Genomic DNA, 12,540 nt, shown 5'->3' on the forward strand with positions numbered 1-12,540 from the left:
GGCAAAGTCATAAAGTCATGCACCTGCATCTCTGGGCTGTTCTGCATCCTATTCCATACATGAATTGCCTTACTAAAAGATCCCATTAAATAAGGATGTTAAGTACTAAACTTCTCCAGCAGTGCAGTGGATTACTGATCTGTACAAGGACTTACAGTCTTTGTACCACAGCCAGTAGAAAAATACTACAAGGAGGTTACCAAAACAATAATGTTCAAATGGAAAAGGTAACACTTCCACTTCCTTTGGAACTTTCCCTTGTTCACACAAGGACTTCAGAAGAATTGGGGTTGGTGTTACAAGGTGTTACATGGCCTTTCCCATCCCAGAAGACTTGAAAGAGGTTACATTTGATTGGAAATCTTTGTTTCATTTGCTTTTGTAACGCTTCTGCCCATGACAAGCTATAATGACAAGTAGTAGGATTTTCAAATGGGACCAAAGAATTTAACTGTGCAAGTCCAATGACAGTTTTTCATAGGAACTAAACACCTACATCACTTCAGCAGTACAGGAACTTTGTCATATTTTTTATTATATCCAAAATATGATGGAAGAAGGGAAATCCAGGGAGTCCAGGGTAAAAAAATACACTACCCAGTAAATTACAGATGATTAGACTAAAATCTCTTTTCTCTTTTTCTCTCCCAATTACCTAAAATTGCTGATAGAACTAAAACAAGATACCACATTCCATTTTAAAATCACAGTTTTCATGGGAAATTTTTTTCAAGTGTGGGATGCAGAATCTCTCGTGCCTTCATTACAGCAGCTGTCCTATCATATTATGTCCTAGATCTACGTCTGCTATTTGCACTCCTCATACACCTTGTTGATCTCTTCTTGTTTGGAAGTCAAAGGAAATTGAGTGAAAGCCACTACCAATTAAGCCTTTTGTTCCAATAGGTACTGCTTGTACTTTATTTGAAAATTTTGACCAAGAGATCATTCAGTCAAATGAATTCACCTGAAAGGGACTTATGTCATTGCCAGTATGTCAACAGGAGAACACTGCCAGCAATAATACTCAGGTGGGGTTTTTTCAGAAAACCAAGAGGATAGAATTATTGCCATTAATATTGAAATCTTTAAACTCATTCTTCTCACTATACTTAATAAATCTTTTCAAAATTTAAAATACAAATAGAACAATATGTTCCATAACTTAAGACTGTATTTTTATTGAAATTAAACTTAGTTTTATGACTGTCATTCTTTTCTCTGTCATTTGACTCTCGTAGTGCACAATGCAATTAAATCATAGAATTGACTCCGAATGCTCAACAATCACAAGTGAAGCAGATGAGAGAAGAGACATCCAGCATCCAGTGAGAACAGGAAAAGAGCCAGCCAGTGTTAAAAAAAAACCCAACACAACAACAAAATAAATCAAATGTCAACACTCCTTTCTTTTAGTTATAATTCTTGCAATCATGAACAATAAAATGCAGTTAATTCTCTACAGAACGTAGAATTATGTTTCACCTAACTTGTAGCCAAAAAATCCTTTGAGAATTTTTAGCAAGAAGAGAGATGTAATTCACTGGAGAACTGTAGCTTAATTAAGAAAAAAGCAACCAACAATCTCTTAATACATAGTTCTTTTAAGATACACCTAATGCTGCATTTACTGTTACTAGTTGCTACACGTTTACAGGGAAAGATAAATACAATTATCACAGTGCTAACTTGGGTGGACAGCTTACAATTTTTGTCTATGTTCGTATTAGTGAAAGAAGAAATTGCAAATGAAATTACATTTAGGGTCAAATGCAATAATTCAAGAGTAGCTTTAGACCTTTCCCAGCAAATACTTAAGTGGGCAGAATTCATAACAACTTCAATTACCAGTCTGTCTCATATTTACTTCTCTCTCTTTTCTCTGCAGTGACAGATGAAAATTAGCAGGTCCTTTTCCTTCCCAGAGGTTTTCTTTTGCTTTCAATGTGTATTTCAATTGTACGTATGACTATTTTTTTAGTCAAAGCTTTTGAAAAGGCAACATTGTCACAAAGAAATGCTTTCAAATGAAAAGCCAGTGGCTAGCTAGCAAACTGCACTGAAGAACAACTGCATTTTAGAAGTCAGTCCTGCACTCAGTAGGGCAGGTTCTTAGGCAGTGTAAATCCAAACTCTTACCACAATGATGCCACAACTTTTTACACAGGCTGAAAATCTCATGCTGATTTTGTCAAAGAATGCATAGAATAGGTTCATATTTTTAATGTATCTTTAGTAAAAACTTAACTACAGCAATCTTCAAAGCATCCTTGAAAACCTCCAAAACAAATGTTGAGATATGTAAAATACATACATCTACAAAGCAGTAGATGACAGGAAAAATAGTGACCTTCGTATTCTCCTACCTTCTCATAACTCACCTTATGTAGGTGTGATTCATGCACAGTAAGCCAAGAAAGTTCACATTTTTCAGTACTAGTAATGCTGGGCATCTGTAAAAGTTCTTTTAATGGAAGTACATTTTAAGGGCACGAAAATTCTTCCACAAATGTGCTTACCTCTTCCAGAGCAGGGTAAATTAGAATTTCCTTGGCATTTCTTAGCACTTTCCTCAGCTGATAATGGACAAGAACGTGGATGTTCACACTTCTTCCCAGTCCATCCTTCTTTACAGTCACACCTTCCACAATTACACTGTCCATGACCTTTACAATCAATACAATTAAAGATTAGCCTCCATACTGATGATAGATATTAAAACCTCATGATTAGATGAACTTTATCAAAGTTGTGGTTTCATTAAATAATCAGACTGGCAAAAAAATACGATCAACTCACTATATCTATTTTTTTCTGAAAATAGCACTGGTCTATCATTCCACTTGAACCATATTTCCTTTTAATTCTTTTTCTTAAGGGATGTTTTGGCACATGCTCCTCATGCAAAAGGGTAGAATAGAGGTTACAAATACACATTTCACCACTGTCTGGAAAAGTGGGGTCGTCATAAGGGAATATTTCATTTACCTTTACGTTCATATTTTTCTGTGAACCATTACGTTCACAATTTTCACAGTTGTGATATATTCTCTAAGTAATATGTCAATACCATCTTTTATCTACTTGCAACCAACATGACCCACTAGAGACAAGCAACATCACACCAATTCCAAGTCTCAAATCAGTGCCTTCTTCTAAATAGTGAAGTGCAAATAATAAAATACTGGGCATAATCAATTCTCATTTCAATAGGGCAGTTGGATGTGGTTTTGGTATCTCATTAGCTAACTTGAGTCTTCCTGACCATGTCTGAATGTAGCAACATAAATGCAACTTTCACCGTGCAAACTGAGGTGAGGAAAAGCAACTGAACTCCATAGAAGCTTTTCTGGAAAGTTTCTTTAAAAAAATATGACAGCCAAGAAGTTAGGGGTGAATCCCTCCTGAGAACTTAACCTGGAAAGCCATTCAAACAATTTCCTCTATACGAACGATAACATATCCAGACCAAGAAAAAACAAGCTAATCACCCAGCTCCCTCCATCATGAGACTCTCTGCATAAAGCAGTGGGATTCTGGCAATACAAAATGTTCTCTGCACTGGATGAGTAAAGCTTGAGCATCAGCAAAAACATTCCTTGCCACAAAATCAAATATTTATTTTCATAAACAGCAGGTTAGATCTTCTCTCACAATTTTCACATGGTCATCATTCACTGGACACAGCACCCCAAAGAATTGCTCTGATAGTCCACTTGTCTACCCAGGTTCTTCTTGAAAACCATAGCAACACAGATTTTATATCTCTTTCTAAGTGTACTTGCCATTTAAGTCTGGCTTATATTAAATTTCTAAAACATATGCATTTATGAGTTCACAAGGAGAAACTGGGAGGAAACAAGCATTCTACGAGTTATCAGATTAGTTCTCAGAATACAAGCCTTATTAATTTCACAATAACTTTTCTCTATATTAGTTATTTGTTTTCTTTGGAAAGCATTAAAGGCTTCCTCTTGTTTAGAGGGTAGATTTAGATTAAATATTAGGAAGAAATTCTTCACTGTGAGGGTGCTGAGACACTGAAAGAGGTTGCCCAGAGAACTTGTGGATGCCCCCTCCCTAGAAGTGTTCGAGGCCAGGTTGGACATGGCTTTAAGCAACCTGGTCTAGTGGAAAGTGTCCCTGCCCATGGCAGGGAGGTTGGAACTAGATGATCTTTGAAGGTACCTTCCAACCCAAACCATTAGATGATTCTATGATTCCGTCCCTTGCTTTCATGTGTACCTGCTGACAGGTTGTGAATTGGACATACGTTCCCTGATCCAGATAGATATTTATGAGATGATGATGTTCTTTCACATATTTTCTTTGCTAGAGCCACAGCAAAGGAGCTAATGAGATGTGTGAATGTAGGAATTTTCTTACACAAGCCTTTTTTCTTTCTATGTCAAGTCATGAAAGCTATTCTCTCTTTAAAGGAAGAGAATCACTTTCATGTTGCAAACACCTGTGAAAGAAAATCATTCAGTAACACACTGAACAGCACTTCAGATGTTAAAAGAAGGCATCCAGTTGCCAATATGAGGTACTGCAAACTGACAGTCACCCCAAGGCATATGAAGCTTCTGGAGGGAGCTGCTGTTGTGTGATGTTAAATCTTCACAGCAGGGTTGTCAATTCCTGTCATTTGTAGTTTATGAAATAAACATAGCATTTCATTCAGTCACAGTAAAACTCTTTACATGTAAACATGATTTCCTATCATTTCAATCTGCTACTCAGGACAATGTGATTTCCCGTCTCTACATATTAGGTAGGCAGAACAAGACAGGAAAAGTTTTGTATCAGCTCTGTTTGATGTAGGTTTTAAAAGAGCTGTATTATTCTCCCTAATCTGACTAATCCCTCTTGGATTCATCCTAAATGCATTTACAATTGTGAGAAAAAATAGGCTATTTTAAAGACACACTTAATGCATGCACACTTTGTGCACTAAGTAAATTTATTTCACATAGACAAATAAAAAAGATGCCCAATTACAATTATGCTAGTAAATCTTTGATTTAATTGCAGATTCTGTCTACCACAGTAAACCAAAATTAATATATATGCATCTTGTCCACTTCTCAAACAGAACTAAAGAGCAGGACTATAAGACACTGTTCACATTGCTTAATGTGAAAATGGATTTTTTGCACAATCTATTTGAGGAATGCATACTTGGGTGGCCAGCTAATGCTAAATTAGGCTTTTCTAAAACATAATGGAAAAGGAAGGGATAAGAATAAGAAGTAGTACTAAAATTTTTGCTGATTAGATAGAAAAACTAAGCTATACCTCAATGTGAGTTTTAGTTACATTAAGCAACCCATATGAGTACCTCCTTTTGTATCTCTTTGTTCATTTACAGTTATGTCTGTGTAATAAAGAACACTGTACCAGCCCTTACTCCAATGTCAAATGGCAATATCTTCCCCCCAACTCCTTTGTAACTGTCCATACTTTCTTACACTCTGCTTTCTTACAACCATTGCCATTCTGGGCAGCAGCAGCAGCAATGGTAATAATGTTTGGGAAAGAGGGAGTTCAAGCCCTGTTTCAGTGATGCAGCACTAGCTGTAGATGCCCCAGGTTTGCTTTAATCTAAGTAGGTTTGAAACTCTTGTGTTCACCCTTATCTACAGAACACATTTACCATGTTGGTTTTTTAGCTTTGTATTCCTTAGCTGATGCTGACATTTTGAAAAGTCCCTGAGTGCTAAAAACATACTCAGCAACACAATACATTCAAAAATTGACAGCATCCCAAAGTCAATCCTCTTGCCGCTCTCATGACTGCAGTTCCACGTTCTTCCAGCTTATTAATTAAATAAACCTACATAACATTTGTAGGTGGCTGAAACAGTAACAAGCAAATGAATTCACTGAAGATTTTTAGAAATGCTTCTTTCCCCCCCCCTTGTTTTATTAGCTAGTGATTCATCAATATTTATTTAAAAAAAAAAACCAAACAAAACCAAACACAACAGTTGAGAAACCTTTCCCCTTTATAACAGGTGAAGAAGAAGCTAAAAATTTTATGTATCATGTTTGTTTCAGCCTTCTCTCCCTATTACAGACAACTCCTATGATCTTTCTATGAGGGATCTCTCATTCTAGTAATAAGAGGAGAATATACCACATCATTGTTTTCCTCAATGTGACTGCATTCTTCCTATTATTAATTAGGCTAGATTAGATTTCTACAGGACGCATTAGAGCTGACAACCTGTAATCTGTCAAATCCCTTTGAAACTACCCTCATTTGTTTTGCAAAGTTCCTGTTTGTACAAATTGCATGCTGTGTATTGATCAAAGTCATTCTCTCCTGCCCAATATTAGCATCTTTATTGGTAACTGTACAAAATTGTATGCAAGGTCTTGCTCGGTATCTCAGCTTTTGTTAGTTGATACGTGGAGCAACAATGTAAATAATACACTACAAACCTTGTATGGCTGGATGGATGTTAACTAATTTGCATATAATGCTCTGAAGTACAAGTAGAAGAAAAAAGGAAGGTGAAAGTGTGTAAAATGTACAGTCAGTGATGTGTAGCTGGACCACACATTTGTATTTTCACATATTGATGCTCTACTTGTTCTCAAGTCAATTGGTATTCTCAGGGTACTGTTTTTCATTAACTCATTATTTCATTTTTCCTCTAATTTCTTCCTTTCATTGTCCTCTCCCTGCCATATAACATGAAATAACAAATAAAATTTGATCTAACAAATTTTCAAATTTAAATTTCCCCAAGGAAGGATATATGTATATATTTTAAAGTTTCAACCATTCTCCAATTTATGTTAGGTTACACTGAAGACAAGAGTATTAGAAGGCAGATGGGCACCTAACAGTATTTCATATTTACAGAATTTTGCTAAAAGTCATAGAAAAAAAGGACATGTTTTAAGAAAGCCTTAGAACTGGAAACATTTTTTTATAACAGAATTATGTCTTTTAATTTAAAAAGTCCACTCCCAAAAAAAAGACCGCTAAAGCTTGGTATATTTTAAGCTAGGAAAATGAGAATTAGAGCATTAAGGAAGAGCCAGATCAGACCAATTGGATGCTTTTGTTTTAAAACCACACATAGGTTCCTATTATATATATTCCTTACCTGAACAGAAGTCATCAGAGTATCTATCATATACTGCTTTGCAGTTTCTTTCATCACACTCACAAGTATCTCCATGAATATCTCCCCAGTCACCAGTTGGGTCCACATCATGGCATGTGCATTCCCCACATACACATGTGCCTAGGAAAGAGTTAAAAAAAAAGAGACAGAGGTAGAATATTAACTGAGCAATTCAGAGTAATAGTAGTTTGATTACAGGAACTTACACTTGAGAATTTTCTGCTCTCACAGGACTGTAGTTTCAAAGCTGCAAGTGTTAATCATGAGTGTATGCTTATCTTCTATATTTAAAACCTTCTATGATTATTTAGTAGTAATACTTTATACAAACAAGTTGGCTTTCTGTTCAAGTTTCTTTTTACTGTTGAGCCTTGTTAGGAATCAACAGAAAAATGTAGTGCATAGAACAGCCATAAATCTTTGACATCAACAGCAATTTGCCCTGACGCTAATGACAATAAAAATCAGTGCTGTTTAAATGACCTGGGCTTGGGCACAGTTAATTAATGATTGTTAAGCATAAATATTTAAACTAGAAGGGAATCCAAATTCTAATCCAGCTGAAAATATCTAGGAGGTCATTCTTTACCTAAGAAGAACACCAGCACAGACCTACATGAAAATGATATTTTTCCACTTTTCCCAAGTCAATATTCAGGGCCACACCCTGTTGTTTACAATAAGAAGGGAAATGTGAAATATGACAGAGATACTAATTTGGCACAACCTTACTGCTATACAGAGAACACGCATCCTACTTACTTAGGAAAAGTCAGAACAAAACCAGATCATTTCCTTATTCAGAAATCCAAATACGCTTCAGGCCCATACACTCACTACTTCTTCTGAGGTGCCAACGGCCACAAAGAACCAGCCTAACCTTACAGATGCATGCAGTTCATTTCCTGAAGAGTAGCTTCACCTTCTGCTACTCGACCAAAGCCTTTTTCTTCTTATTCAGATTACTCTGAACAATATAATGCATCTGAGGAAAACAGGACAGGGTGACTAAAAAGTACATATAGGCACATTCTCTAAAAAGAGAAGGTCTACACAACTGTGCATGCATGACAGTTACATGAAGTAGGAAAAGCTGCTGCCCTGTTTAGTGCTAAAGCACCCAAGACAGCCCTCAAGAAATTTGCACTAGATTTTTGATATTTTCACAATTCAGAGACATTACTGAAGGAGAAGGAAAAAACCTGACAACAAAAAAGAAACAAACAACAACAACAAAACCACAAACTAGAAAATGAGGAAGTGTCTCTGGAGAGTGATTAATCCTCCCAGAAACAACTTCAAAGTGAATTTGGTTCAGCTGCTCTGGATATCGGAATGCAAAACGGCATCTCACCAAAGTTTAAAAAAATCTAAAGGTTCACATCTGGTCTCAGCTGGTTGACTAGACAGTTGGTGGAAAGATACAGACAATTTATCCACCTTAGCACTGAAGAAGGCTGGACAGCAAGGTTAGCCTTGATATTTAATTTTTAGAAGGCTCAAGACTGACAAGATGAACTGCACCTATATCACAAGATGTATAAATACAGAAAACTGGATAAATAGGACTAAAGGGAGTAGAAATACTGTGTTGGAAAGCAACTTAATTTAGTCAAAAGTGTACAACATTTTTATGCGGATAAAATTGCAAATACATGATAGGCTAAAAATATAGAAGAATCCCATAAATGTACCTTTGTACAGGAGTTTGTAGCTATTCAGAATATCAGCTATACTATCTATCCTCATTTCCCCCAATTAAAATGTAAATTTAAAGAAATACTTGCACATTAAAATTTCAAATTTGAACAAAAAATTGCTTTGAGAAGAGATAATTTGACAAGAAATTACTTTCTCTGTGCAAATAAAATATCTGATCTGAAGCCACTTTGATATTTACTATTTCCAGAATTACAGAAAAAATTTTACTGTAATGTCCCAAGATGAAATGAGCCTACATGATCTCTGTATTTGAGCCAATCTTTCAATTTCCTCATAATTACAAGAAGTTTTCTAAATGCTCTCGGGATAATTAGATGTTCACAGTATAGCAGGTTTTGTCAGTAGAGTTTTCAAGAGAGGTATCTATGCAACTTGTGCTTATGTTCTACCGTAATTATTCTGGGCTATTGCCAAAAAAATAACCTGTTTATTTAACTCTTTGTTCAACAAAGCCAAACACAGAGCTAGTGAAAATCAACCTTATTTTGTGCTATTTTTTTTCCAAAAGAGCAAAATTAGACAAAGTATAAGGTAAAATTCAAATTTTGGAACTTTGTGTAAATAAAACCCCATGTAGTTAGAAATATTGTGTGAAGTCTACCTTTCCAGCTCTGTATGCATTCCACAGCATTGTTACCGAACACTTCTTAGTTGTTTCTCCAGGTGTTTTCATTTTTCTTATTCAATTGTGGGTCCTTGGTCTTCTTTAACAGTGAATTGACATACAGTCCTGTTGGCCTTACAGAACCAATCCATTCAAAGTCAAAAATCTGCTAATATTTTATTTTGCATGATAGGTATCTCACCAAAGCAGATGTTCTAATAAATTAATCTGCTCAGTCTTACTACAAAAATGAAGGATGAGAACTTGGGTCAGTTTAATCCAAAAATGGGTGTGGATTTGTGTAAGTTTATACCTAAATACAGGTATCTACCCACTCACTTGGAAACATATATCCAGATTTGAATTAAGTGACAAAAACTATAAACCATCAGCAAACACAATCTACGTTCAACTGCAGAAAATGTGTATTGTAAAATAAAAGCAAGCTATATAAATATGCGTAGAAGGAACGTGTGAATGACACACCTCTGTTGCTGCAGATTTTGCCATCTGGAGATGTGCATCTCTTCTTGATCTCCCAGGGGGTGATGTCACACTGGAATTCACATTTATCTCCATGCCAACCAGCCTCACAGTAACAGTTTCCACAGTAACACTTTCCATGGCCTTAAGCCAAAACAAATTTTATACAGTGAGAAAGAGGCAAGTTTTTAAAAGGCATTAACAATTTAACTATTTTGATCTTTTCTTTTAAAAACTTTTGGTGCTAGAATCATAATAGAAACAATTTATACACCATATATGCCTACATAAAATAAGACAAAGGATATCTGAATTATACTTTTCCCCATCTATTTAGAATACGTTTTCATTTAATCACATATTAAATCTAATCAATAAACACTAAGAAAATAACGCCAATGTTAAGCTTAATTTTTGAACTTTATAGGTAAATGTAATAGTTAAAATTTAAGCACAGCCTTAGATGTTAAGATAGGACATGCCCACCATACTTGGCATGTCTAAGAAAGCATTGTGTGTTCTTGACTCCTCAGATAATCTCAGCAGAGGGACCTTGATTTACAACAGTCTACATTGTATATGGCTTCCCTTCTTACCTCTTAAGAAGATGTCTCAACATGGATAAACCAGTTCATGAAAGATAAGAATTAGTAAAATGAACCTTTTAGATGTTAACAAATCATACATCTCCCAAAAGGATAGCTGGGTCACCCGAGGCTTGATGAAACCAGTTCCTGAACATTTTGATCCACTAATGGACTTCTGCCATGTGCTTCAATGACATAAAGCATTTAAATTAAGTAGCTGCAACTCTTACTAATCTTAAAGTCCTAAGATAATTCTTTACTAGAAGGATCAAGTCAGGATCTAGTCCTTTTTTACCTCTAGGTATGTTAAGCTTAGTAGACCTGGTTGTCTCTATCACATTCCAGTCAATTTATATCCTTAACTATCAAGAGTGCAAATTTAGACCTGTCAAATACATTTTTTTCCCTGTTTCTACAATTACACATGGAATTTTCATAACAATTGTTTGGTTACATGTCACAAAATAACAGAAGATAAAAATACCATCTTATTTAGATAACAACAAAGACAGTCTAAAATAATGCTTATTACCAAAAGGTTATTCTTGAACCGTGGACAAGAAATAAAGGGGAAATGGTGAAGGAGTAAATTAATTTGATCTACTGGCAATTTTTGCAGATTAAAACATCACTACTTCATTCTTCACTCACACTTGTATAGTCCTCAAATAAATACTAATTAAATGATACAATTTACCACTACCTCTTGCTCTTGACTGAAGGCAAAATCACGCCATTAGAGAAAAAAAGCCTTAGATAAAAAAGTTCAGGATCAGATTTCAATTTGCTAGAAACCATGATACTTTATTAAAAATAAGCTGCAACTTAAACTTCCAAAGTTTATGTAACCTCAAATAAAAAGTGATACAGTCAAATGACTGATAAAAATCCAACTGAGGCTGGAAAAGCTTGATGCATCTTTGTAACTCTGCCCTACCTAAGAACTGATTTACTTAAAAATACAGTCCCCTTGTGCAAAGATTAAAATGCCTGTTATCCATATCTCAGCATGGCATTGTATGCTTTTCCAGGATAAAATCCCAGTTTACAGCTGCAGGCTTTAGAGACATGTGTGTAAATAGAAGCTTTTGTTTTTTCATTGGTTTGATCCTCCTGAACTGGCTTGCTTTGAAGACAAAATCTTCAAGACCTGTCTATACCTTCAAGGGCAGTAAAGGGTATGTAGCAACTAAGTAGGTACTATACAAACTGTAGAAGTACAACAGGCACTGGAGTATGTCCAGGGACCATTGCTAGCTAAGCAGAACTGGGTTGGAACACTGTTTCTGTATTTCTTCATAAATAAACCTAAATGATTCCTGTGGTGGAAATCCTGTGAAACAAAAGACAGCATAGAGGGTATTAAAGGAGACATTGGGATGAGAGAGAGAAGCAGTAACCATATAGGCATGTGAAGTCTGCTTTATCTGTGATGAAATTATGTACCTTTGACCTTGAGTTCATTTGCTGTCCATTTTTCTGCTTAAGGCCTGGTTCAACATATGGTTATGTTCCATAGAGGCATGTTAGAAAAGAAAAGCAAAATCTAACACTCATAACCTAGATGCACAAACTTTTCAGCTTACAACCATCTAACTAAGTCAAGCACACTATTAGTTTACACCTTATATTTACTTTAGAAGGCTCCAAAACTTACATAGGGTATCAGGGCTTTTATACTGATGAATCACAGACCTTAGCGACTTGAATCTACCAACATTTTTTTGTCCTTTTATATCAGCATACTTTGATTTCTGCATACACATAAAACCAGATTTTTACAGAGATGCATCTAGTCTGGTTTGGAATATGGCACCATTGGATGAAACAAGGGGAAATAAAATCTAAGAAGAACCTAACAATATAAACCAGCAGTGACACAGGTGGGGAAAAAAACCTGACAAAAACAGCAGACAGAGAACTTACTGGAACTAAATAAATGGTAGATTTTTATCATATTTGGTACCATATGTAAAGGTTACAAGCAAATAAATGTAAATAG

The 12,540-nt window shown here is 35.5% G+C and overlaps 1 protein-coding gene across 1 annotated transcript in view; it reads right to left on the bottom strand.

Annotated features, from left to right (window-relative positions):
* Nucleotides 1-12,540, bottom strand: part of ITGBL1 (integrin subunit beta like 1) — a 153,941-nt gene that overhangs the window by 74,147 nt on the left and 67,254 nt on the right. The window contains exons 5-7 of the mRNA XM_074815359.1: nt 9,955-10,095; nt 7,122-7,262; nt 2,520-2,666 (exon numbers count right to left, since the gene is read on the bottom strand). Coding sequence (XP_074671460.1) covers nt 2,520-2,666; nt 7,122-7,262; nt 9,955-10,095 — 429 coding nt within the window. The remainder of the gene's footprint in view (nt 1-2,519; nt 2,667-7,121; nt 7,263-9,954; nt 10,096-12,540) is intronic.

Source organism: Strix aluco, chromosome 2 (assembly GCF_031877795.1).
Source record: "Strix aluco isolate bStrAlu1 chromosome 2, bStrAlu1.hap1, whole genome shotgun sequence".
Lineage (NCBI taxonomy): Eukaryota > Metazoa > Chordata > Aves > Strigiformes > Strigidae > Strix > Strix aluco.